The sequence below is a fragment of the Columba livia genome, chromosome 3 (assembly GCF_036013475.1).
Source record: "Columba livia isolate bColLiv1 breed racing homer chromosome 3, bColLiv1.pat.W.v2, whole genome shotgun sequence".
In the NCBI taxonomy this organism is placed as follows: Eukaryota; Metazoa; Chordata; class Aves; order Columbiformes; family Columbidae; genus Columba; species Columba livia.
Window position 1 is genome coordinate 6086537 of NC_088604.1, and position 26571 is coordinate 6113107.

Genomic DNA, 26571 nt, shown 5'->3' on the forward strand with positions numbered 1-26571 from the left:
AAAATAAGAGATCAACTCGTCACCTCTCCTGGTGTGGGAACATCTACCATTTTTCAGAAATGCAGTATCCAATTGCTGATGTGATGGAATTTATTGTTGTTTTATATACACATTTTAGATCTACTTGCTTAACTTGTGCTAGAGATCTTGGCAAATACAGTGTAAAAATTCACGTGTGTCCTCAGTATATTTAACATTTACATCTATTCATAAAAAAATAATCCATGATATTAGAAACTAATACAGAGCCAAAATGTTAATGTAGTCTCTTCCACATGCCAAAAACTCGTGTGGGTATACATATAAAGAATGTACATACTCAGAGAGAGACACTAACATCTTGTAATGCAATATGTTTCTGTTATACACACTCCAGACTTCCTAAGAGCTGCATATTTTAAAATACATAAACCCATACTTGAAAAATAATAAAATGTATTAGTTTTCCACATTAGGCATTTATGACCTAATTTAGGAGAGTATTACATCTTTATAACTTTTAAAAGACCCATTTTGATAAAACATCCCCATAAACAGACTGAGAAAATCAGGGTAACAAGCATCTGTTGGTGCGTTGTTTTCTTAATGGGGTAATAAAATAATAACACATTTTTATAACTTTTCACAACAATATAAAGTATTAAAATTGAAACTGATATTGAAAAATGTTCTCATGGTCCATTTTATTTTATTTTTCCACTATGTAAAGTTACAGTACTTACCAGATTAATATTAATATATCTTAATTATGTTGACACAATGGAAATTTGCCAAAGACATTCAAAGAATGGAAATAACTTGTTATTTCCACTAGTCTAATTAAGGTGGTGCGTTTAGTCCATTTTATTAATGATATATGAGTAATATGAATATTTATAAGAATGTATAGACATACTGCATATAACAATGATGACCCAAATTTTATGAGGGTTTGAAAAAAGGTAATTCCATTGACTTTTAAGAGCAATGATGATGTTTTTTTTCTAATCTTCCTGATCTAATAATGAATTAACAAAATTTATTCTGAAAACAAATGTCTCCATTACATAATCAATAGCTTCTTCCCAAAAACTTATGTTACATAGTTCTGATGTTAAGTTTTTGGAAAAGAAAGGTCAGACTACATTGTGTAACACAAAATAATGATTAGGTATGGAAAACTGTAACTTTTTGAAGCAAAATTGCTATATTTAAAAAGTAAAATTAGTACGAATTTTGCAAATTATTTCCTCTGAAACTATGCATCTGAATATCAGGAATTCAACTTGGATAAGCTGCTGACCTGTATTCAAAGTGGATTTTCACATTTATAGTTTACCAAAGTATGGATAAACTATGATTCACAGCTCTTAGGCACAGAAAGGACCATCTAATTTTGCTGCATAACACAACCCACACAATTTTCTTGAATGAGCTCTCCAGATCCAGTAGCTGTGGTTGAACTTGAGCACAGCTTTTACAGAAACAGCTTTTACAGAAACATCTCATCTTGATTTCAAAATTTCCAGTCATGGACAATCTGTCACAATCATTGGTTAAGTTATTTCAGCACTTAGTTATGTTGTTAAAAATATATATGCCTTATTTCTAGGTTGAATTTGTCTAGCTTAAATGTCAAGCTGCACACTAGGAGAAGGACTCTTCTCACCTGACCTAAAGCTCTGCAATGTCAATATCTACACACATCTTCCTGTCAAGGAAGAGAAAAAGGCACTTCCACAACATGGTTCATGTGACTCCTCTTAAACATCTACCTTAGGAAGAGAAAAATTATAGCCCAGAAATGCTTATTTCTCTCAATTGACTATAAAGAAAATCTACCCTTTGTGCTCAGATACAGATATTTATATCTAGCCAGAGGAATTCTACCCTGAATATGCTCATAACTTTGAATGCTGGGACTGAAAACCCCTAAAACATGAGATTTTTCTTTTTTAGTGGGTTCTTAAAGACTGACAACACAACACTTTCTTCAGTTTGATAAACTCTACAGATAAAGCACCGTGTGTATCTTCATGTCGGGATTACTCTAGTCTTTCACTTTCCCCATGATTTTTGAGCCCTCTCCAGCTTGTTGAGGTTTTTACTAAAATATGAACACACAAACTGGAATGATATTTTAGCTGTACTTGCCACAATACAAGAGAAAACTCTTCTATTTCCTATTTCCCTGCAGCCTGCCCAAGGACTGCGTCAACCCCTTCAGCTACAGTGCTGTATTGGCCCCATCGCGTTCAACTGATTCCTCAAGACTCCAGGACACTATTTCAAAATCACTACTTTGCAAGATACAGCCTCAGAGCCTGTAAGCATTGCCCATTTTCTTAATTCACAGATGAAATACTTAACATCTGGCTCTTCTGGAATGAAAATAGTTTGCTCACACTTCATTTATCAAATGGGAACTCAGCAACTGTGTCACTAACTCGTCCTCTTCATTTCTTTACAATCCCCAATTAACTTTTTTCCAAAAATATTTGACAAGGAAACTAGAACCTAAATAAACTACATTCAAAGAACTGGAAAGCTTAAGAGTTTGTAATATAAATTTTTCCAAACCTGAAACACTCACTATGAATGCAGAGCTGCAGCCACTCTGCCTATATCTATATAATAAAAGACAGCAGCATCAGGGACTTCTCAAACCAATCAGCAAAGCGTCATTGTCTTTATGTTACAGTGCACTTGACTTCAGATTTCTCCTACACCCTGACAATGTCAGCCTCAGTCAATATGGTGAAAGTCAGAGCTTCCCAGTACCTACTGCTGTTCTTAGGGTATATGTCAATACAAACTAGAGCCAAATGTTGCTGTTGACTTTGGGCAACTGAATATTGTCACATCATGTTAAAAGTGAAATATTGCCTTTTTTTGGGAAAAAAAAAAAAAAAAAAAGAAGACGTACTTGAAAACCATGAAACTCGATTTCTTAAAAGTAAGGCTTATGAGGTTGGGAATTAATTCTTTTCATGAAAAAAATAAGAAATGCAAGGGGTTGCTTCAACAACCTAAAGGAAATTGTGCTTTGATGAATTGCAAAGCATGTAATAAATTAGCGGAAGCAATTAATACTACTGATCGAAAACTTTGCCCAAAGACATGGCAGTAGTTGTTTCTTACCCTATAAATACAGCGGACAAAGATCCTTGGCTGGGAAATTTGGGGCTAGTGAGCTTTTCATGCCCCTCTGAGAGCTCTCATGGCAAGCTGCCAGCTACGGATGAATGTGGATAAACTGGAATTCCTCATCCTCCACCTATTCCAAATCCTCCATTGCTGTTCTGCAGGAACCTCATGACCATGACCACCATCAAGGTGTATAACGTGGGTGCCATCTCTGACACTGCATGCTCTGTATGTTCACACTCAGATTGCAGCTATATTTTCCCTTTCTCTTTCCAGATAACAATCCTAGTGGCACATAACTGCCTTCCTTACCCTCCATAGAGTCATAGAATGTCCTGAGCTGGAAGGACCCACAAGGATCATCGAGTCCAACTCCTGTCCCTGCACAGGACACCCCCACAGTTCACACCATGTGTCTGAGGACGTTGTCCAGTCTCCTTTTGAACACTGTCAGGCTTGGGGCTGTGACACCTCCCTGGGGAGCCTGTTCCAGTGTCCAGCACCCTCTGGGTGAAGAACCTTTTCCTCATGTCCAACCTAAACCTTCTCCTTCATCCAGATTCTGATCTTCTCACCGAGGAAGTTACAGAAACAGTTATGAATCCGGTTTTGAAAAAAAACTCAACATATTCTGCTTTGTACTAAGTCTTAGGGCTCCTGCCAAGGCCATTTCTCCCACCCATCACTTTGAATTTCTCTTTCATTAGTCACATGCATTTCAGGCTACTTTTCTCTTCCCTTCCTGACATCTCCTCATCCTCTGCAGCAGCACATTTACCAGCAAATGTCAGATTCCAACCTGGACCTGTGCATTTGCCATCCTTTGCTGGGCACACACACCAAACATTCAAGCCAGCCCATCTTCTTCCTCATCCTTTTGGCAGGAACAAGCTGACAGCAGACTACATCACCTGCTGTCACGTAATTCTTAAAACTCTTCTGTGCTGTGACTCCTACAAATAAAACCCTCATAATAATTGGATAATTTATGTACTGAGACCACTTCCTTACAATCCAAATGACACTATATCCCTTTTACACTCCTGTTTATCTTGTCAAATCTTGTCATTTGTCTTATATATATATTGCAAAATCGATTGAGCCATCATTAACTTGAGGTTTGCATTTGTGTATTACAAACAATATAGAAATACAGAGGAGTCCTGGACCTTGACTAACATTCTTACATTGAAAAGTATTAGTAATAGTAATTAGTAATAATACTTTTTTCTCCCATTTTAAAAGTTAAATGATGATTTACTTGTGTTATGGAAGTGGAGAGTCCAGAAAAAGGTCCCACACAGTTAAATCATTACTCCCTGAGTAAGGCTAAGCATTCAAAATGTCTAGTCACTTTTGATAATTTGGAACTAGTTATAAAATTGTGTCTCAAAATTAATATTCCTTGATCACATGCATGGTTTTCAACATGTTCTAAAGAGCCCTGATTAACAGTGTTTAACTAATCAGTTGAGCCATCCAGTTTCTTTCTTTTGTACCTAATTATCTCTTTCTATAGCCTCAATATTAATGTAGTAAATTACGCACAAAGATGGAGCTCATCAACCTACTAAGCTACTAAACCCCAAGTTTCTTAGAGTGGCAACAAGCATTTTCCTTTCTTCTGTACCATATACTTGTTTAAAAACAAACAAACAAACTTCATGCACAATGGTGAGATTGTTTAAGCTTTCTTGTTAATAGATGCACAAAAAGCTGTGTGCTTTTTCTCTGAATCACCTCATATACTCTGAATCTACACTGTCTCTTCTGAATGCTAACTTGTGTATCGTATCTAAACACCAATTACAATGACAGTTGTCTTGATGGTAAATATTAATAATTTGTCCTCCTTGAAAAAAAGAAGTTACCCAAACCCTTTACCACCGACAAAATTAACCCAGTGAAATTGATATATCTCACTTCCAGGCCATTTATACTGCAATAATTCTGCACGGAGACTGCTTCCAGCAGTTTTATCACCTTCTGCAGTAAAATTAACACATGTAGATCTCCGGAAAGTCTTATTTGTTTCCTTGTTGTTTCATTTCTTTACCATCAAAACTGACACTCCTGTCAGCACATCACCACATTTAAAGACTGACCTGTGCCAGTAAACAGCCTGAAATGTTGCATTAGTACAATTTCTCCAGGCTGGATACCAGTCTCATCCCCACCTACATAACATGCCAGTGCTAGCAACCCTATGCAAACACTAATCTGTGACTTTTTCTTATTTTCATTCTTATTTGTCATTATTATTATTATTATTTCTTATTCTCATTTTCCTAGCATTATTGGAAGCTAAATTATGTGAAATCAAAGGTGCATAATTCTTAGGCAGAGCTCTTCACTGTGAAATTAATTCCAAATTGGTAAAACTGAATAGGAAGTTTTTCAACCACTTAGGTAAATTCCATGTTCCATCATCATTCAGCAACTGAAGCCTAAAGGAAACCACTTATTTGACACATAGGGCTTTGAAGAACAGCTCAGGATCATTATGAAAGACGAATACATTACATTTTTATCCATGTACATTAACTAACATAAATACCTAGCGAGACATAGGAGAGTGTCTCACCAAGGAAAAATCCATGTCCTCTTTCCTTTAATTAAGTGGCATGGAGGAAAGGGTGTAATTTCTACCAACAAATAATTAACAAACTTAATGACTGAAGAGGGAACTGAATTATCCAGGATAATTTAACTAGGAGAAAGAAACTCTTGGTTTAAAAGCAAGAAAAATATTCTGATTGTGAAATGTTCGTAATGTGGAAGAGCAGATACAAGAGATGTACTTGAAAGCCCTGGTGGAAGCTTAATCATAATTGGATATCACAGTCACAGACACAAGTACACTACTACACAGCATTAAAAACACGACAGGTACTTGATTAACTGTTAAGAATTTATCCTAATTTCATTCTTTTTCTCTAGTTCTGTTACCAATGCAATATTGACCCAGTGCTGTATCCTATTTAAGTTTAAATCCTTTAAATGTCTTCCAAAACTTTCCAGGCCAGAACAAAGATCTGATCTTAGTTTCATCCCATTTGATGCTTATTGCTAGTGCTTTTTAAGGACTCTTAGCTATCTTCTCTTACTCTGGCACCAATTTTTACAGTACACACAGATACATAATTTGCACTTCCACAGCTGAGCAGTTTCCAGGCTTATTTTCAGAAATGGAACACAGAAAAAAAACTACTGAATCTCAAATTTCAATCCACCTCTTGCTTAAACCATCCTCTCCCTCCACTAAATATATTTTTGAAACATTTTACTTTCCACCCCAGCAGCAGAAATGCCACGATCTTGTCTTTATCAAATCCACTACTGGTGCCTTTTAAGGTCACCATAACTGACAAAAGAACTACCATAAATTAAATGTCCAGAGAAACCAAGATGCCAGGAGGAATATCTTTATATATAAAGTACTAAAGCTTTTCATATTACAAAGACTATTTTCTTAGCTTTGTTTACTAATCTATATTTAGATATAGATACAGTTTTGAACTATAAACATATATTTCTCTGCATCTCTGTTGACATCTCTGAAAATCCTTTTTTCCTATGAGCATCCTTCTCGATATTTTCCTCCCATGTGCAATAAATTTAAAAAAAAGAATGTTGAAATAACAGATGAATCAAAAGATATATTACTAATAATACTGAAAGCCTCAATTTAGCATGTGCTTTTGTCAGACTGAAGGTACAGTTTAAAAATTAAGCAGATGATTGCTTTGCTGAACTGAGGTTTACACGACCTTGAAGTTAAAGTCAGAAAGCTGGAATAATGCAAAACCTCAAGGAAGGGAAGAAATACAGAAAACCCAAACTGAAATTCGTAAAATGTGTTCGGTTGCCTCAAGCCTGGTGTTTTCGTTTGATTCAGCTGGAGAAATATTTGCAAGCACACAGTCAGGCAAAATGAGTCTGAAATGAGTCTGCTTTGGAGAAAAGGAGAACTTAGGAGTTAAAGAGATTTCCTAGGAACCATATAGCAGTGTTGCCTTCTGCTGCCTGGAGGTGTATCAGGGAGATAAGAGCAGAATAAGCATTATTGCTACAGGGGATAGAGAGGACAGAGGACACAAACCAGAGGAAATGAAGCCTCCTCTGTACTGCTGCTCGCTAAACAAATTTCTTGCTGTTAGTGGCATTAAAGATTTAAATGAGAACTGACACCTCACTGTATGGGGCATGAGAAATGGGCAGAAAAAAAACCCCACAGAATCCCCATTTAAATTTTAGAAATCCTTTGTCCTAGTTTGAATATTATTATTACAGGACTTCATGAACAAGAGAATAGGCAACTAGAATGGAAAATAACAGATAACAGAAGCCGTAAAAAAAATATTTCCACTCAGACGTGGTGTTCCCAAAAGATTATTTATCCCTTTCCAGAGCTAACCTGTTAGGGCTTTTACATTCTTTATTTGCAAGGTGACACATCAGTGATGCCAGAGATGTCCACAGGTACACTTTCTATCTGAGCTCAATAAAACACAAGCCTGCGGAGCATTAGCGGTAGAAATAACATCTACAGTGGAGATCCTGTTAATGAGAAATTATGTTCCACGCAGTCTTCTTCAACCACAGATTAATTCCAACTCAAACAGTTCTATGACATGATCCTAACATACTCATAATGTTTCATCTAGACAGCTCACATCCTGGCCTGTATCACTGCGGCCTGACACAGTTGCGGCACGTCACATCTGGCTCAGCTGCAGCACATCACATCTGGCTCAGTCCCTGCTATAGGTGAACCAACAAATATGAGCAGTTTCAGTTCATCAAGCACTTTGAAATCTTTCTGGGAGAAAAAATACCAGTGCATGCCCATTTTCAAGAGGAACCTGAAAGGATTATACAGAATACAAGAACAACAACTCACTTTGCTTTACGTAATGGTGTAAGTACATAATATTGTCCAAAAACTAAGAGACCCGCAAGAACATGAAACCTGCAGGGAGCTGCACTATTACTGTCTGTAATGACAAGTAAGAAAAAGACATATTGTTCTTAAGATTCCTCAGTTTTGTTCTTAAGATTCTTCAGTTATCAAATTTCTATTTATTAACCTTTCAACCAGAATATACATGCTACATGTGTGCAGTGTCACTATCTTCAAAGATATTATTGAAGATGGGCATGTTTATATATTTACTCTTTGTGTAATATATTGGAACACTTTATTAAATTACCTTTTTTTTTCCTAGTATCTGCTCTGGATTTATATTTGCTCAACTTACCCTTGAATTTTATTTATGTAGCTATGATACATGTTAGACTGGCTTGAGCAAAGTACCAGAAGCCAGATTCTCATTTATACTAAGGTCTTTTAAGCCTCTCCAGAGGCCTGTAAGAACATACACTTCATTAAAAAAGTAATGTATTCTTATCCACGGATCCTTTTACATCAGTACAACTGTGTGTAAAACGTCTCTATAGTATGCATTTGTATGTGGTCACACAGTTAGAAAAAATATATATATAAGGTTTTCAAGATCAGGAGTTCCTTTGTTTTGTGTAAGAGATTCATCTGATTGCAAATTCATAGCTTATTTATTATCTTCTCACTAAAAGAGCTGGTAAATTTATCTGCTAAATCAGAATTTCTTATATTATTAGATATGAAAGGTAATCAAAACTTATACTGCAAGCTCCTTTTGGCAAGATGCATGTTCCATTTAGTACTCCGACGTGCTTGAACAGGCAGAAACACAATGGAATAGCCACCCTGCACGCGGCTGTGCAAACTACATTAGCAAAGTCACTCTGTGCCAGTATCTCCTACCTCAACAGAACCACATCTATACTGCCTGAAAGCCCCGCGCGCCGCTTGCAACAATTCATGTACTGTGTTGTGCAGCAAGACACTGATGTATGTGCAATCCTAGAAATTTAAATGTCCCCACAGGATATCCAATACTATCCAGACCGTTTGTAAATACTTTCCCAGCGCTCTGCAGAAAATGGGCCAGTTCTTTTCAAATCTACTTAAATGGCATTTTTGTCTTATCTAAAAATCTATGTTTAATAGAATCATCTGGGCGACTTACTGTTTCATCAGTACTGCAAGCTTATGCCTTCATTAATAAATTCTCTTTGAGCGTTAAGATTACCCCCAGTAGAGACAGCCAGGAAACTGCAATATAAAGTCAAGCAGCACATTTAATGACCAACGAACTTCTGGAAACTTAGTCCAAAATGATACATCATTGTGTCAGACACTTAAGCAATACACAGTTTGGTCTCCCTCTTCAGAAACATGAAACCCCCTGAAACCGCTACCACAAATTGTGAACCTTTTAAATTACTGCCAAGCCACCTGCTTTTCTCCAGGAAACTTCATAAAACTCTCCAAATTAGTAATGTCATTAAGTAAAACTTACAGAACTGTTGTTATTCTGACGGAGCATTAGCTGTTCAGTTTAAGGAAACCAATGGGGATTTTTATCATGGAAAGAACTGTCATGTGTACGGTATGATCTATTCCAAATGAAATGCTTTAAAATATTCTTAAATATGCTATTCTTTCACATTTAAATCTTTCCGTGAGAAAAATGTATAACCATATTTTTGGGATTAAACTCATATAATGAAGAAGTTCAGTTCAGGAGAGGGCATGCAGAAGATTCTCAAACAGTTTATGTGTCTTGAGATGGTCTTGAGAGCTCTATATTATAAATCAAATGTTGTATTTTGCATTTCTGAATAGCACTGGAAGAAACAGTGCTGAGGCCGAAGAGGGAGCCTGATTTCCCCTGTTCATTCTCTTTTTGTGAATGGCTCTGCACAGAGCGGGCAAGGATGGATTATAGGAATGCCTTCTGTCGAGGAGTTGGCCAAAACCGTACCATCTCATCTTGGAGTAATTTATCCAATAAGATGATTTAGAGGACAGTTCAGTGGCACCATTTTTGGAAGGCAAAAGCAGAAGGGAAGGAATATAAATCAAAGGTGACTGGCAGGTAAAGGATATATGCAGCAATCAGCCAAACCATGTGCACACTGGCACATATTCAACAAGATCATTTATAAAAATTTTAAGTCAGGAGTACACAAAAGGGGGTCTGGTGCTAACTAAATCCACAGATAGATTACACGCCACTGAAATAAACACTTCCAGATGCTGGCATACAATAACCTTTTACAGAAAGAAATGTTTTCTTTCATAAATCTGAAAGGAGGAACCTTGGGTTGGGGGCTGGGGGAGAAGGGAACAAGATTTCCAAACTGAGATTTGACTTCCTACTGGTTTTATAGAATAATAACTCATATTTTTCAAACACGCAGTGTTAACACTGTAAAATAACAACTACAGACAATAACTTGAAGTATAGACAAAGACGTCATAAGAATATAGCTGTTGTTTAATGAAATAAAACATGTTTTTCTTTCAAAATGAGAAGAAATAATGAAAAATGTCATTTTGACTTTTTCTACAGCAGAAACTGAATGTGTAACTGAATGAAAAGTTTTCAAATGCCCTTTGACATAAATACATACATTTCATTTTTGAAAACTGATTAGGAATGACACCATGACTTCTTCAAAATCAGTATCAATTGTTTCTGAATATCAATATGGGCACTATATAATATACAGGACACTAAATATCTGAGATTTTTTAATTTGCTTAATTTCTTTAGGAAGCAAAAATATTTTTTCTCATTGAAGTGCTTTAGAAAAATACAGATGTAATGTATCCACACTGTGTATATTGAAGCAGTTATTGAAGGCTTTATCCCAAAACTTCTTCTCACTATTATTTGGTCTGAAATATGCATAAAGAAATTTCTTTCAGTTAAGAAGAGCAAGTTGCAGACCAAATGTGAAGCTGAATTTTTCTTGAAGTTTCACACACACAAAAATGTTGCTTCTCAAAATGTTCTGTTTGTTCTGTTTATCTCCACAAATATCACACAGCCACACTACCCTTTATATTTTCAAACCTTCCCTCTCTTCGTTCTATCCCCTCATCTGCTATTTTAGTCTCACACAGGCTCAGCTTTGCCAGGTCTTTCACAAATAATCCACAAATTCTGTTTTCTAGAGGAAATCAGTAGAGTCAATATAATCTTTATTAAATTGAAATTACTAAAGGTTTGCGACAAACTTCAGTATTTTTTGCAACAGAAATGGACTTAAGCATTCACATAAAAGCTGAGCTCAATCAGGATCAATAATTAAAGAATCTATAAGAGTATAGACAGGGCTGTATGAGGCCCAAATAATGTCTCTGCCAAAAAGCATTCTCTGGTGTTACATATTCTTTGAGCAGGGAATGTCACAAGCAGCATCATAAACATGGTTTTGTAAATATTCATTGTTTTATGATGCTTGGGCAATTTTATGAGACTGAAATTTTTAACAAGAGAAGGTTTAGACTAGCAACTCTTTTCATACTGAAATTACTTGGAGCCTGAAGGAGTATTTTCCCCAAAAAGTAAATACCCAAACAAACGTTGGTTATACCCTCTGTTCATTCAATGGCCACTGTCTTCCCCAGGTCTGTGCAAGATTACAATTCACACTTATAACCTCAGTTTCTCTTTAACTAAACATAAAATAAAATCATTTCAGAACTAGCATAAACTAGAGGGAACAAAGAATCTGTTTTGGAAGGATTTCTGCCTGTGGTTTTCCAGTGTTGTAGCTGACCACTGTGCTTTTAATTTCAGAGCAGAGGATGCTAGCTGCACTTTTTCCTAGAGTTGTTGTCTCATGGTCGCAAGTACCATTTACAAACTGTTCATGTACTACTTGCAACTCTTCATATCAAGATTTCAGGTAATTACTATATCTTGATAACAGAATTAATATTTTAAAAGAATTATTTACTGCTTGTTTTTCCAACTGTTAAAATACAATCAATTCAAACCACTTAAAGTAATTTCTCTAAAGACATTATGCTTGTATGCTTGGTAAGAAATTTTCCTCTGGTATTTTTGTGAACACTTCATCATACTAAACATTAGACTAATACCCAGATGAATAGTAGGATTATACCTAAAGGCCCAGCCAAGACTATGTGCTTTACAGAGATTAACTTATTATAGAGTAATCTAAATATAACATATTATCATTATTTTACTTTTTAAAAATTATCATTATTATTTTATTTTTTTAGCCAGTCTGTGAAATTATTGAGCTTGTTATAATTTGGTTTGGTATTGATTTTCATCCCATTTAAATCCTGAATCATGTTGATATCAATGATGCTGCCATGTTGTAAAGTAAGAGTCCAGAAGCATAGTTTCATGAAGAAAGAGGGATGTACCCAGATCATGCTACAAGATATGGAAATTTGCTCTTTCCTGTCTTGCCAAATTACATGGTGCTATTTTTAAAATCAGTTATTTCTATTTCTGCTCCTTGAAAGTCTGGACCATATTTTAAAGTGGGCAATAGTGAGTGTCACCCAATAATGTCAGTAGAGAACATATGGATAAAATATCTTAGACTACCTTACAACGCAGAAAAGTCCAGAGTACACTTGCTGCTTTCCATTGTGGCTTGCACTTGGAGACAAAGCCTAGATGCTCTAATTATGTTAGTCATTTTGACATAGTTATTAAGGTCAAAATAAATGCATACAGATTGTTTTCACTAGTTTCATGTTAGTTCTAATCTACCATATGATTATAAAACTTTCAAAGTGCTCTTTTTGTTCAAACCAACATCCATCAAACGCTGCTAAAGAATAAATCACACAGCTTAACTCTTTTTCCAAAATTGCCTGATTAGGAACACTTATCACCAAATCAGATGGAATAGGGACAGTCATAACGAAACAGCAAAAAAGGGAAAGATGTCAGAAAATATCACTGTTTGTGCCTCAGAAATACATATTAACCATCCTCAGAAAACAGTCCCAAAAGAATATGTATTTTTTTAATACAATATTCTCACATATTTGCTTTTTAAACAGAAATAAAATCTGAATTCTATTTATGGGACTGAGTTTTTCAGTGGCAAAAGATAAAACTTGCACTTACCCTCAGGCTTTCCATTTTAGAAGTAACACTAGTATTGTGAAGTGTTCTACAAAATACAAGTTCTTCACATGATCTCCTCTAGAAATCTAGTCATTTTGGAAAGAAAGCATGCTTGTATCTGGCAACTAAAACTGATGAGGTTCACCTCAGCTCCATCAAGGTTCAAGCAGTCAAAACCAGGAAGATTCCGTGAAACCAAAATTAAAAGATGAATCACATCAGTACAGCTCAGCAATAGCAGGTTTCTAGTGTGTACGCTTCAAACTGCGGCAGAATGCAAAACCAGAAGCTTACAGCCCTTAGGAGCATTTTGAACATAGACCAACCTGGGTCAAGTCATTCTCAAAGCTAAAAGAATGAAGCTGGCAAGAGTCTTATCATAGAATCATAGAGTCATTTTGGTTGGAAGAAACCTTCAGGATCATAAAATCCAACTATTACCTCACACTGGCACTAAACCATGTCCCTAAGAACCTCGTGTACATGTCTTTTAAACCCCTCCAGGGATGGCGACTACATCACTGCCCTGGGCAGCCTGTTCCAATGCTTCGCAACCATTTCAGGGAAGAAATTTTTCATCATATCCAATCTAAACCTCCCCAGCACAACGTGAGGCCATTTCCTCTTGTCCTATCACTTGTTACTTGGGAGAAGAGACCAACCCCTTCCATGCTCCAACCTCCTTTCAGGTAGTTGTAGAGAGTGAGAAGGTCTCCTCTCAGGCTCCTTTTCTCCAGGCTGAAGCCCCCAGGTCCCTCAGCTACTCCTTAAGACTTGTGCTCAGCATTAAAATCTTGGACTTTACGGTGGAGAACCTAGAAACTGTGGAATCCTCCCTGATTCCTTTTTATATACACAGATCCCAGGAATCAGAAAACATCTGTTATCCCATAATGTGCTTTGGTTTCTTCACGGCCGGAATCAGTCTGTATGCCCAGACAGTTGGCACACAAGCCCAGGAGCCACGGGTTCCAGGAGGAATTCTATATGGCAAGGGTTTCTCACAGGCAGCAAGCATCCTGGGATCTTTATTCAAAGAAATTCTGCTTTGTTTCTGCTCTTCTCTTTCATAGAATCGTAGAACGTCCTCAGTTGGAAAGGACCTAAAAGGATCATCAAGTCCAACTCCCATCCCTGCATAGGACAACCCCACAGTTCACACCATGTGTCTGAGGGCGTTGTCCAAGTGCCGATACCTTCATCTGTCTCTGCAGTTATGTATAGATCTTGTCACTACTGAGGATGAGTTTCCAGACAGCATAGAAATTGGCTCTAGTCTAAGAATTGAGAAGTCCTGGCTCACCAGAGGTGAGAAACAATAAGAAGTCGAGGAAAAAAAATATATATATATATTAAAAACTATAACACAAGAAGAAAAAAAAAATAAGGAAAGTGACTAAATTGTATTTTAGTATCAAAGGCAGTTAGAATATTCTCTTCTGCTTTTGGTTTAAAATGCAATCATTTGCATGGGATTTTTCATAAAGAGAACACTGATTTTATAGCATCCCATAATTTTAAATAGGGAAATATTATCAGATGCTTTGCAGGTCCAGATTTTTATTAATTTCTCATGATGTATTGCTGATTTAAACCCAGTCTATTTGTACAGATGATAAAGCCTTTCAAAACCCAATGTTGTTAAATCATAAACATTAAAAATGATGCAGAGTGAACTTCAGGAAAACTACTGAATGCCTCGCACTAGGCAGCATGGCAAAAAGCCAAAACCCAAGTCTAGCTAAATTAAAAATAATCTCCTAAATGAAAATGTTTGCCCTCTGCCTTATATGCCTGTCTGGAATGAGATGGAAATTATTTAAAATGAAAATATAGTCCAGAGCTGTCTACTATTTCTAACTAATTTACAGCAAGGGTAAAATTCTTCTATAAATCCCGCTAACTGCTCAATAGTCACAGATCCAAGAAAATTTCAGAATAGCATAGGCTTACAAAATTAAAATAATTTGTTAAATTCCAATAATTGTACTGTGCTGAAGTTGATGTAATATTACTTTGCAGGACAGAAAAGGACTCAAAGTTATTCCTTTTTCTTTCCCAATTTTTTCTCAACGGTCAGCAATCAGGAGCAGTAACATGCTCTTGTTTTCAAAAAACTATTGTTGAATACTTTGGATAACTTATTTTGCCTTTTATTCCTGGTATGAGACTCCCTGCATGTTCCTAAGACATGTCATGGTACTCAGGATAAATAAGTACATGGTTAGGTTTCTAAGACTGATTCTAGATTATTCTTGTACAACTATCATAAACTTATACTGGAGTAATGTAGCATTTCGGCATTAGCAGACTTGCAGTCTTGTTATTATTGCAAAGTCTTAAGTCTTTCACTTAAAGTTCACTCTAATCTATCCATTTTAGGAACTGTATTGAACACAAAAATGGTTGTTTCTTCAGAGAGCTACACTCATTCTTTTCCTTGCTTCTGTAGTAGGACTGCTAACATGAGTGGCAAAATGCCATCAGAAAACAGCATGAAACATCTAGATGTGCAGAAAGATCCTTCCTCCTTACCTCCAACAGACTCCGTGAGGGCACCTATTGACAATAAAACCATATCTGATGTGGCAGAATGATCAACAGGCTTAAGAGATATGGAAGAGATGATATGCAAAGGTATATTCCTAACTTATTTACATGACCTTTAGGTCAGTTTTAAGGGTGGAAACATCTGAAAGCACGACTTCACTGATTCTAATGACAGATGCCCATCCAGCATTTCTGTCTCTGCAGTTTTTGAAGTGTCACCACAGGATCACAAGAAGCACATCGAGTAAAGCCACTTTTCCTCCTGGTTCTGTCATCCTATCTGGCAGGTCACGCAGACACACAAAGAAACTACTGTGAAAGCAGTGGCAGCAGGAGGAGGCAGAAGTCATTCCAAAGAAGCATCATTGCAGTACTGTCCAAAATGCCTAGAGACAGTATTTTTAGTACAACAGTGCGAGAAGCTGGTAATAGGAAAAGGTCAGGTCAAAGGAAGCATCAATCCACATTCATACACTTGGCATCTGTAAGGAACTTCCAGGAAGTTTGAGGTACTTTCTTTTTTGACAACTGTGATAGCAGTGTTCATCCCCAAAACTACCGATAAGGGCTCTGACAGGAAAAGGGGGCAGACTGGCAGACCTAAATGCATACTCTATAATATCTCTCAAAATGCTTTTCATAGAATCATAGAACAGTTTGGGTTGGAAGGACCTTCAAAGCTCATCCAGTGCCACCCCTGCCATGAGTAGGGACATCTTCACCAGATCAGGTTGCTCAGAGCCCCGTCCAGCCTGGCCTGGGATGTCTCCAGGGATGGGGGATCCACCATCTCTCTGAGCAACCTCTGCCAGTATTTTACCACACTTACTGTAAAAAATTTCTTCCTCATGTCTGGCCTTAATTTCCCTCTTTTAGTTTAAAACCATCATCCCTTGTCCTACCACAACAGGTCCTGCTATATCGTCTGTCCCCATCTTTCCTACAGGCCCCTTTTAAGTACTGAAAGGTTGCAATAAGGTCTGCCTGGACTTCACTCTTCTCCTGAACTTTCTCATTAAAAAAGGGATCATATTACAGCTCTACAACATTTGTCTGTATCTAGAAGATGACCAAAGATCCCCTTTCTCTTTCTTGGCTTGTTTATGGGGAACAAGACCTGCTCATCTCATCAGCCACATTTACGGTAGGTAATGTCAACAAATAAAATTGTTCAGCAAGTTGTACTGTTTGGGATTTTCATGAGATTGCAGGACATTAAAAAAAATCCAAACCGATACAAAGTATTTTATTATATCTTGTGTCTGCAGAAAAATTTCAAACTTTTGTTAATAATTAACTAAACCACTTTGAATGAGGGTCAGGGACATGTCTTAGCAAATTCCTGCTAAAGACACTTCTGTAGTTAGGACTAGAAATTCTGTGGTATGCTTTATACGATATTAATCTAGCATTTGTGAGTGGCAAGAGAGGTAAAATTATGTAAAGATCATTTATTATGACTACATATCAACTATCGTTAATAAACCAAATATTTCCTGGCATTTATAAAAGCATCGATAAGTTCTGACACTAGGAAAATTATAACTTCACATACTCATTTATTCTTATTTTTTATCGTTCCTTGCTTCTGAGGTCAAGTCCCACTTGTTTATTTATGTTGATATTTGTGAACTTCATACACTTCTGTAAAATTTTTATGTTAGATGAATTTCCTCCAAATTCAGAATCATTTTTGTTTCCTAAAATCCCTCCAAAATTGGACAGTTTCTTCCTTAGGAGCTCAGATGCAGTTTGGTGTGGGGTTTTTTGTTTGGTTGGTTTTGTTTTGTTTTAATGATTTCTTTGACATTCATTCTTTCCTAAGTGTAGATATTCTGAGGTAAGCAAGGATATATGCCACATAAAAGAGCATATCAGAGGAAAACAACCCCAATTTATGACATTGGAGGGACTGACTACTTTCACATTTTTATCAGCTGAGAATATTAAATAAATAATTTGTTTGGCTGCTCTGAACAATGGGTTTGCAAATTGCATAGAAAAAATGATGGCGAAACCTCATAACCCATCCATGTTTTACCACAAGCTCAGTTCTATTACATTTTAGTGGAGATTCAAAGTTGTCTAAAGAAACCATTCTCTTCTTTCTCCAACCGTAAATGTGTCACTTGAGAGTTCAACTTCCAACAGGAGCAGTATCTGACACACAACTAATTTTAGAATATAAAGTGCTCCTCACCATCTTGGAATACATATAATTTAAAATAACTGTAAACCTAAACTTTGCAAAAACAGAAAATTCAAGCACTAACAAAAAAGCATAATTTGTAATTGAAAGAAAATAATATTTAAAAGAAAAAAAAAACTTTTTTGTCCTTCCAAAAAGAGACAGAAATTACTGAGTTTTATTTCCCAAGAGAATTATGCCACTTTTATAAAGAAAATTACAGTCACCACAAATTGCTCTCAACAATTCCAAAGCTTCTTCATTTGACCACTTGAAAATCAAAGTTCTTTAAGATTATAAATATAACTTTTTATAACTCTGTTATTACGTACTGTGAATGGGGAAAGGGGGCCAATCTTGTGGCCATAGCGTCGAATGGCCTCTCTGATGTGGCTGGGCTGGATGGCATCGCTTTGAGCCTCGGTACCACAGGCTGCAGTGCTCTGCAACAGAAAAACACATAAATTGTTACTAAATCAAAAACACACAACAGACCTACAGTGCATAAAGTACGAAAATAAACCTTTATAAAATGGACCATTTTTTTTTTTTCCTGAGGATACACATCATTGGTGCCACACACTACATTAGAGAAAAAAAGCTATTAACAAATCAAAGAGGACTTTTACAAGAACTTTGCTTAAGAGACGCAAAGAACACCATATTTGTCCTCTTAAATCTTTCACCTAGTGCTGCTGTATGTTGCAATTGAAAAGAGCAGAAAATGTGCAAACTAAAATGAAAAGGTCATATAAGTCATACTGCAATAACCACAGGAACTATTTTTAAAACATTTCAGGCTCATATTATGATGTCAAGGGATGGGGGAAATATTGAACAAGTACCCAAGTGGAAAGCAATTTGACACTAAAATCACCACTGAGAAGTATAAGATTGAAATTTCAAGATGAAACATGTGACATAATGGTGTTAAAGGGATGTAAAATATTTTAATTACCTCAAACTGGAATGTTTTCAAAACTTAAAATGACTTTTTGAATTAAGGACTGTAAATAGGAAAAATAAGAATTCACTGCTACTTGTCCATTGATTTTACAAAAATATTCCCAGGATTTTAGAAGAAAATTTAGTCTTTCTCCTTGCTAGTCAAACTGAAATATTGGGTTAGGCTCCATCTATACACAGGTAATTGCCAGAATTCAGACAACTTATCAGAATGATGGCTGCTTGGTAATAAATTAATGAAAATGATATTAGTGAACGTACTAAGAATAACAAAAACTTACATTATACACTGAAATTTCAGATACACACATATATGGTCTCCCTATTCATTTATACTATACACTAATGCTGTCAAACTTGGAATATTACTTACAAAATGTTTCATTTTCAAGAGTGCTGAGTCTACTGGAGCCTGTCTGTGTACACACAGAATTATTCATAATATGATGGCAGATTCTGCCCTTGCTGATTGACATTCATAAACAGAATATGAAACTCAAATATTTTCTGCTGGACTTGGCCTTTGTGGACTAAGAATAACATTCTGCATCAAGTTAACTCGTTTGTCTCAATGCCTCAGTCATACCCACCCAAATTGGATAAGTCAGGGGAACATTTTATTAAAACAGTGCACTTTTTAGAATATAATTATTATTTCAAAAGGTATTAAGTGAAACACTAAGAATTGAAAATAAACTCACAAGTGAAATATAATTTATATAAAACTACATCTCCAGATAAATTCTTGTTCCTAGGAATTATAATGGAAATCAGCCACAGAAACAAAACATAATTGAACGTAATATAAAAATGAAGAGGAAAAAGGAAAAGCCTTGAGAGTGTTTTTTAGAATTCACTAAAGGCTTTCTAAATGGAGTACAGAAGTATATAAGGGCAGAGAGAAAGTTGAACGTATTAGGAGTATCAACAGAACTGATGACACTAGAAGAAGAAAATACATCTTTTTCTATCTGTTACCGTAAAAATCAGTGGTTAAACTTTGTGAAAAATGAGTATTTGTTTTAGGAGAATAATAACACACATAAGAAAATCACAAGCCACTTCATTGTTTTGCAGCCAAATGAGTACTGCCATCATACTTTTCCAAAAAAGCCCTACACGACTAACACAGCGCTTCCTACCCAGTTTATTTAATCAAATCTATTCCCCTTGTGGTTTTAAAGTACATATATCCCTCTCAGATATATTACCAAGGATCTGCAACAGAAGACAGGAATTGTAGTATTTACATTTCACACGCTGAATATGAGACATCCATATTTTATGCAAAGTAAACAAATATTTAGATTGAATGCAAGCAACTGGTATAAAAGTAAAGCAGGTCAGGCAAAGTTGTTATGAGCAAAGGCAGCAGTTGCCTAAGGCTGCTGGGAGCAGGAAAATCACAACCACCTCTTTGCATATTTTGTTTATGCTTTGACCCTCAAAGCCTACGCTAGCTGCTACTGTCAGAGAAGGGGATGCTTATTTGGGATGGTGTCTACTGCTGTGGCTGTAGAGGAGCAGCTCAACTTAGAAGCAACAGTTGTTACCTCAACAAAATCAATGATCTGGACGAGAGGATTGAGTGCACCCTCAGAAAGTTTGCAGACGACACCAAGTTGGGTGGGAGTGTTGATCTGCTGGAGGGTGGGAAGGCCATACAGGGAGATCTGGACTGGCTGGATCATTGGGCTGAGGCCAATTTTATGTGGTTCAACAAGGCCTAGTGCTGGGTTTTGCACTTGGGTCACCACAACCCCAGGCAGCAACACAGGCTCAGGAAAGAGTGGTTGGAAAGCTGCCTGGCAGAGGGAGATTTGGGGATGCTGGTCGGCAGCCGGCTAAACATGAGCCAGCGTGTGCCCAGGTGGCCAAAAGGGCCACCAGCATCCTGGCTTGTATCAGCACTAGTGTGGCCAGCAGGACCAGGGCAGTCACCTTCCCACTGTGCTCAGTGCTGGTGAGGCTGCCTCTCAAATCCTGTGTTCAGTTTTGGGCCCTTCAATACAAGAAAGAACTTGAGGTACTGGAGCAAGTTCAGAGAAGCACAACAAAGCTGGTGAAGGGTCTGGAGCACAAGTCTGATGAGGAGCGGTTGAGGGTCCTGGGGCTGTTCAGCCTGGAGAAAAGGAGGCTGAGGGGAGACCTTATCACTGTCTACAACTGCCTGAAAGGAGGCTGTAGCATGGAGGGTGTTGTCTCTACTCCCAAGTAACAACGGATAGAACACAGGAAATGGTCTCAAGATGTGGCAGGGGAGGTTTAGATTGAATATGATGAAAAATTTCTTCATGGAAAGGGTTGTCAGACATTGAAACAGGCTGCCCAGGGAAGTGGTGTAGTCACAAACCCTGGAGGGGGTTTAAAAGATGAGGTTCTTAGGGACCTGATTCAGTGACAGTGTGAGGTTAATGGTTGGGCTTGATGACCTTGAAGGTCTCTTCCAACCAAAATGACTCTACAATTTTATGAAAATTGAGCTTGCAGGAATTACTGGAAAGCTTTAGTCTAGTTCTGTTAGAAAGAACACCAAACCACACACATCAGCCCTGCAATAACATTGTTAGTCGACATGTGATAAATGTTAGAATTAATATTTAAAATGAGACATGTTTGTTACTTCCTGAAGATATTTGTTTTGGCTTGTTTGTTTTGGTTTGTTTTTTGTTTGTTTGTTTGTGTGTTTTTTGTTGTTGTTGTTGTTTGGTTTGTTTTGTTATTTGTTTTTTAGGATGGTGCACCAAATACCTTTTTTCTTTTCCTCTGTTTGGATTTGGTAGAGTCCTGTCCAATTCCTCCATTCCCCAGGGCTCCTGATGGGGTTTTCCCAAGATGTTGCTGTCCTGCTGATGCTGGGGGTGTGGGTGTAGGAGGTGGTGTGTTTTCAGGAGAGTCAAGACCGGTCTTCACACTTGTGGATTGCCCTAAGAGATGTGGCTGTAAAAGCAAGACGTCAAACAGCAATTAGATAATCAAATCATGTAAAAAAAATTATTGTATTCTTAGATTTACTGTTAGAAAAGATGTAATAAAGCATTAAACTTGCTCATTCTAGAGGTTACTATACTGTAATCGCAGTAATGCATGCAACACAACACTTATTGCATTTGTCACTGTTGACAACTTTAATCTGCAATACAGAGACCATTCAAGACAGAGAGAAGGACTTTCCAACCAAGAAAAGAGAATTTCCATGTAAATATAAAGATGCTGCTAAGAATTTTACATTTGGAGCTATAATTTAATGTCTTTCCATCTAAATCCGTAACTTCAATGTTAATAAACTCCATAACAGAAGCCTATATTAATACCAGACTCAAGAACATCTACTTTGAAAGCAACTAACTACCAAATACATGGAAAAGTAAAACACCAAATACATTAACATGTGAAAAAGCAAGATTTATTTACCTCAGTAGAGTTGTGATACTGTATGAAGGTGGCAGATATGGCATGACTGAATGGGTCACCAGCTTTGGGAGCCATGTCCTGCTTAACCAAAAGGGCCAAGTCCACCAACTGGAGGGGCAAAAACAGGTGATAAACAGGCAGGTTTACTGACAGGCTATTGTAAATGCCATTGTAAAAATGAAGAGAGAGAGGAGTTGTAGGTTGAGGCAGATTATTCTTAGTGCTTTTCAGCCGAAAACAAAAGTATTCAGATATTTCAGCCTAAGGAACCTCCCTTTTCCACTTCTGTAAATATATGGAGTAATCTATCTACCCAAGAGAGCTCAGCTTGGCACTAAGGTAGCATTTTGTTTTCCAGGAAATCCTGCTTTTTAATCCAATTGTGCAATGGGGTTGAATGAGTCTCAACGTACTGCCAAAGGTCACGTAGCAAAGCATGTGGTTTCAGTTTGGACTTGAATAAAGTTCGTGCTGGACTCCACTCTCCTCTGTAACCATTATAAGACATTTCTGTGTGTGTATCAGCTGTATGAATACAGTATAGTATTATCTGTCATACAGTATATTGAAAGATAGACAGGAATCCGGTTAGCTTGGTTAGCTGAAGTAGTGACTACGAGCTGCTGAAGGGGCTTACAACACCCTCACCTGAGGCCGAAGTACATCCAAGAGTAATTAACTCATTTTGTTTAACCAGTGTTCAATCAGGCTTATCCCCTTACCTGTGCCACAGTCTCATATGCTAAATATGCCAAAATCTCCATTGCAACTGCATTTGGCTTTATTTCCATGTTGCTGCAGTCCAACCAGTCACGGAACTTGGAAGCTTTCTTTGCTGTTAGTTAAAATCACAGGGGAAAAGGGGAAGTTAACAACAGGTGGACCAAAACAATCCATTTCTTCCAGTCATAGAAAATATGGCAAATGCAAAACAAGGAGTGTGAAAGTGATTTGATTGGCCAAGGAAGGGATTATCAAAATGGAATTATTAGGGAAAAAAGTCTTGTTTCGTACATAACATTTTGGAGACCCATAAGCAGCATGGAGTAATGACAAAAACACTCAGTTAATCATATGGGAGATTCCAGAACAAGGAAGGGTCTATCTCAGAGGACTGAAGACAGGACAAATCCAATTTGAATATATTATTGTTAAAGGAATAATATGATTGTATCACATCTTTGAGGAATGACAGAAAGCACTAGAAGAAATCAACACAAATCCATGCCCAGATAAAATGATATAATATTGTTAATGATGGCAAAGACAAATGAAGAAGGAGAGAAGAACTATGAAGTCCTTCTGTTAACCATGCAGGGATTAGGTGCTGACAATCTGGCCAAAATGATTTTTAGATGAGTGTTTTTGAAATGTGCTTTGGATATAAAGAAATAAGGATAGACTTAGATCTGCAAATGATCAACATTCACATGAGAACTTCACACTGCTGAGGGATGAGATCACTTAGGGAAAGTACAGAGAAAAATATGGGACAAAGAAACATATGATATTTTTTGAGAGCATAAAAGGAGGAAAAAAGAAGGATTATCTTAGGTCAGTAGTGGACAAGATGACCACAGCAAGCTGTTGAGATTTGGACAGAAAGGAACTAGTAACATAGAGGTCTTAATGAGGGCTCTTTGTGAAGATAGGACAACCAAAACGAAGTAAATACAAGGTGGGAGAATAATTTGAAACAGTCCTTTCAAAGAGAGTCTTCAAAGAGGACTAAAAAGCTAAAGAAAAGTCAGGTGTTAAACAGAAAATGGGTGTAAAAATTGGTTATTTTTCTAGGAGGGAGTGAGAAGGCTACACCAGGTTGCTGAAGAGCTAAAAAAATCCCCCCAAAAGAACCCCAAAAAACACAAAGCAAGAGAGAAAGTGTGAAGGCGACAGCAGGACCACAAAATGTTCCCTACAATTTAAATTTGTAATCGTGTAGTATTTGAACCTTTGATGGACCTTTTCTTTTGCCTTTCTTTAAAAGTGCACAGAAATATATGGATCTGTAATTATTAATATAAACTGTTAGAACAGGCTTCTTGAAGTCTCTTCCAGGTTTATTCTCTTGTGACATAGTTTTCATGGGTTTATATCACAGTAAAAAGGGTTTACTACTTCAAACATATCAATAGATTCAATTTTTACTAAAATAAAAGAAAATAAGCAAAAATAGCCTTAGTGTTAGCTTTGAACAAATGTTCTGCATGGACTTTACTATGTGCTATCTAGTTAAGTTCATATTATGCAACTGAATTTGTGCATGGGTCTCTCCACCATCTTCTAAGTGCTGTAATTCTCTTATTTTTTAATGACATTAAAAGCCAGTGAAAAGAACTGTATAGAAATGGTCATTTTAAAACACTGTGTAAAAACCCCTGCTCAGCAACATTCAATTTTATTTTGAAAATTCAAGATTTCTATTTGTTCTGTCTCCAGATGATAATTTCTGGGTTTTAAAAATGACTTTATCATAAACCTCTCATTTGCTGAAGTCACCCTCATCTGAAGTATCATTTATCTAATAGCTCACAGATGTGTGATGCCAAATTATAACTAAGCTTACAAAACATATTGAACAGGAAAAGAAATGCTTACAAAACATGTTTTCCTACATTTGCTGACATTTGCTGATACAGAACAATATTTCAAATGTGTCATTTATTTGCCATAAATGAGTCACTCTTTCTTTGAATTTGAAAGGAAGAACAAGATAAGGTCTCTCATTTAAAGACACCATTGTGTCCAAGTCTGTGTTGTCAGATCATGTGCTGTTTTGTCATGATTTTTACTGGCTCCTTCACCTCACTTTCTCTGACATTTGACCTAAAACCTTAGTCATCACTTAACCGCTTCTGTAATGATGTTTTGCTACATGATCAAGTCCATTAATTTACAGCTCATTATAACTGTGGCCCGCAAGTACTTCTAGTAAGTTGGTTTTCAGTGCTAGTAAAGCCCTAATTCTGTCATCATGTTATTAGTGTTGGAATGGTGTATACTGATGAATTTGGCTAATGTTGCATAAATTCCACAGCAGGAGCTTACAGCTTAAAATAGAAAAGACTCTTTAGTAAGTTCTTTGTGTCTCTGCGGATAGGGAAATAAAAGCAAAACTCGCTGCTCTTCTCTAATTTTAGATGCATTCTGAAAAACCTGCAACCATGGAACTTTACTAATCTGCTGACTATATCACCACCATTACAGACTTCAGGCAAGTATGGTTGTTTTAATCCATTAACTCATTACAAATTCTATCTTTGCGGTAGTTCCCACCAGCACAGTATTTGAGCATATAGAAAGCTTGGTAAATATTCAAATAAAATACTCTGCCTGACAGCCTGAAACTATACTAAATTAACTGTTCCCAGGAGTTATGCAGGCGAAGAATTTAAAGTTTTATTATTGTGGATGAAACAAAAGCACTTTCAAAACATGTGAGGTTCTGCTGTGTTCTCTATTACATAAAATAATAACTGAACATCTTAACACAGTGCAGCCATTATAATACTTACAAAAACTCAATTGCCGACTCTCACAAAATTCTGCATACTGGACCGAGTCCATCATTCGTGTTTGTCTTTCTGCTCTCTGACAAAAGAGTAGAAGTACATCATGTACCTTATTCCAACAAGAACTGCATTCCACAAGAGAAATTATAGCAGCAAAGCACCCCTGGCCTAACCTTGAAGTAACCCTCCCAAATCAAACATGCATTGAACCAGTTAAGATGCAGAAATATAAACCACGGATTGGTTATTAGTCTTGTGAGTTAAATCACTCAGAGGAGCGTGTCAATTCTTATTTTAAAAATCTGCTCGTGTACCATTCACCTCCAACAGTGACAAGGGCTGAGCTGGGAAAGGTCTGAGCAATCGTGCTCTGACCAAGGTGCACATTTAAACTGAGGGATGTGAACAGTCTGCTACATATTTACAGATGCCCAGACAAATAAAACGTTCTCCTGGAGTGAGGCCAATGTGTTCTGCACTGAGCAGAACTGAACCTGTGTGCTGTCCAAAGTGGGAGCATTAGCAGCAGTGAAATGAATAAATTCCATCACATTGAGGATGCACCAGACAGAGCTGAGCATTGAAATGCCCCTTCCCACATTCAACCCACAGTAATAACTAAGTGACATATGCATCTGTTTCATTTTTTTTTTCACTGTTTACACTTGACTTTTTTTATACTTCTGAACACCTACAGGAGAAGAAAGGAAATTAGACTGAATTAGAGCTCATTCAAAAAAACAAATGTCTGATTTAAGAACGTATTTCACACAGAGTCCAGTGTCCACCAAAAAGTGTACCT

The 26571-nt window shown here is 36.9% G+C and overlaps 1 protein-coding gene across 20 annotated transcripts in view; it reads right to left on the bottom strand.

Moving 5' to 3' along the window:
- Positions 1 to 26571, bottom strand: part of SUPT3H (SPT3 homolog, SAGA and STAGA complex component) — a 285057-nt gene that overhangs the window by 34790 nt on the left and 223696 nt on the right. For all 20 annotated transcript variants that reach the window (XM_021300889.2, XM_005512294.3, XM_065055686.1 and 17 more), the window contains 5 exons: positions 25773 to 25848; positions 22980 to 23092; positions 22258 to 22365; positions 21595 to 21783; positions 18210 to 18320 (listed from right to left, as the gene is read on the bottom strand). In XM_021300889.2, coding sequence (XP_021156564.2) covers positions 18210 to 18320; positions 21595 to 21783; positions 22258 to 22365; positions 22980 to 23092; positions 25773 to 25848 — 597 coding nt within the window. The remainder of the gene's footprint in view (positions 1 to 18209; positions 18321 to 21594; positions 21784 to 22257; positions 22366 to 22979; positions 23093 to 25772; positions 25849 to 26571) is intronic.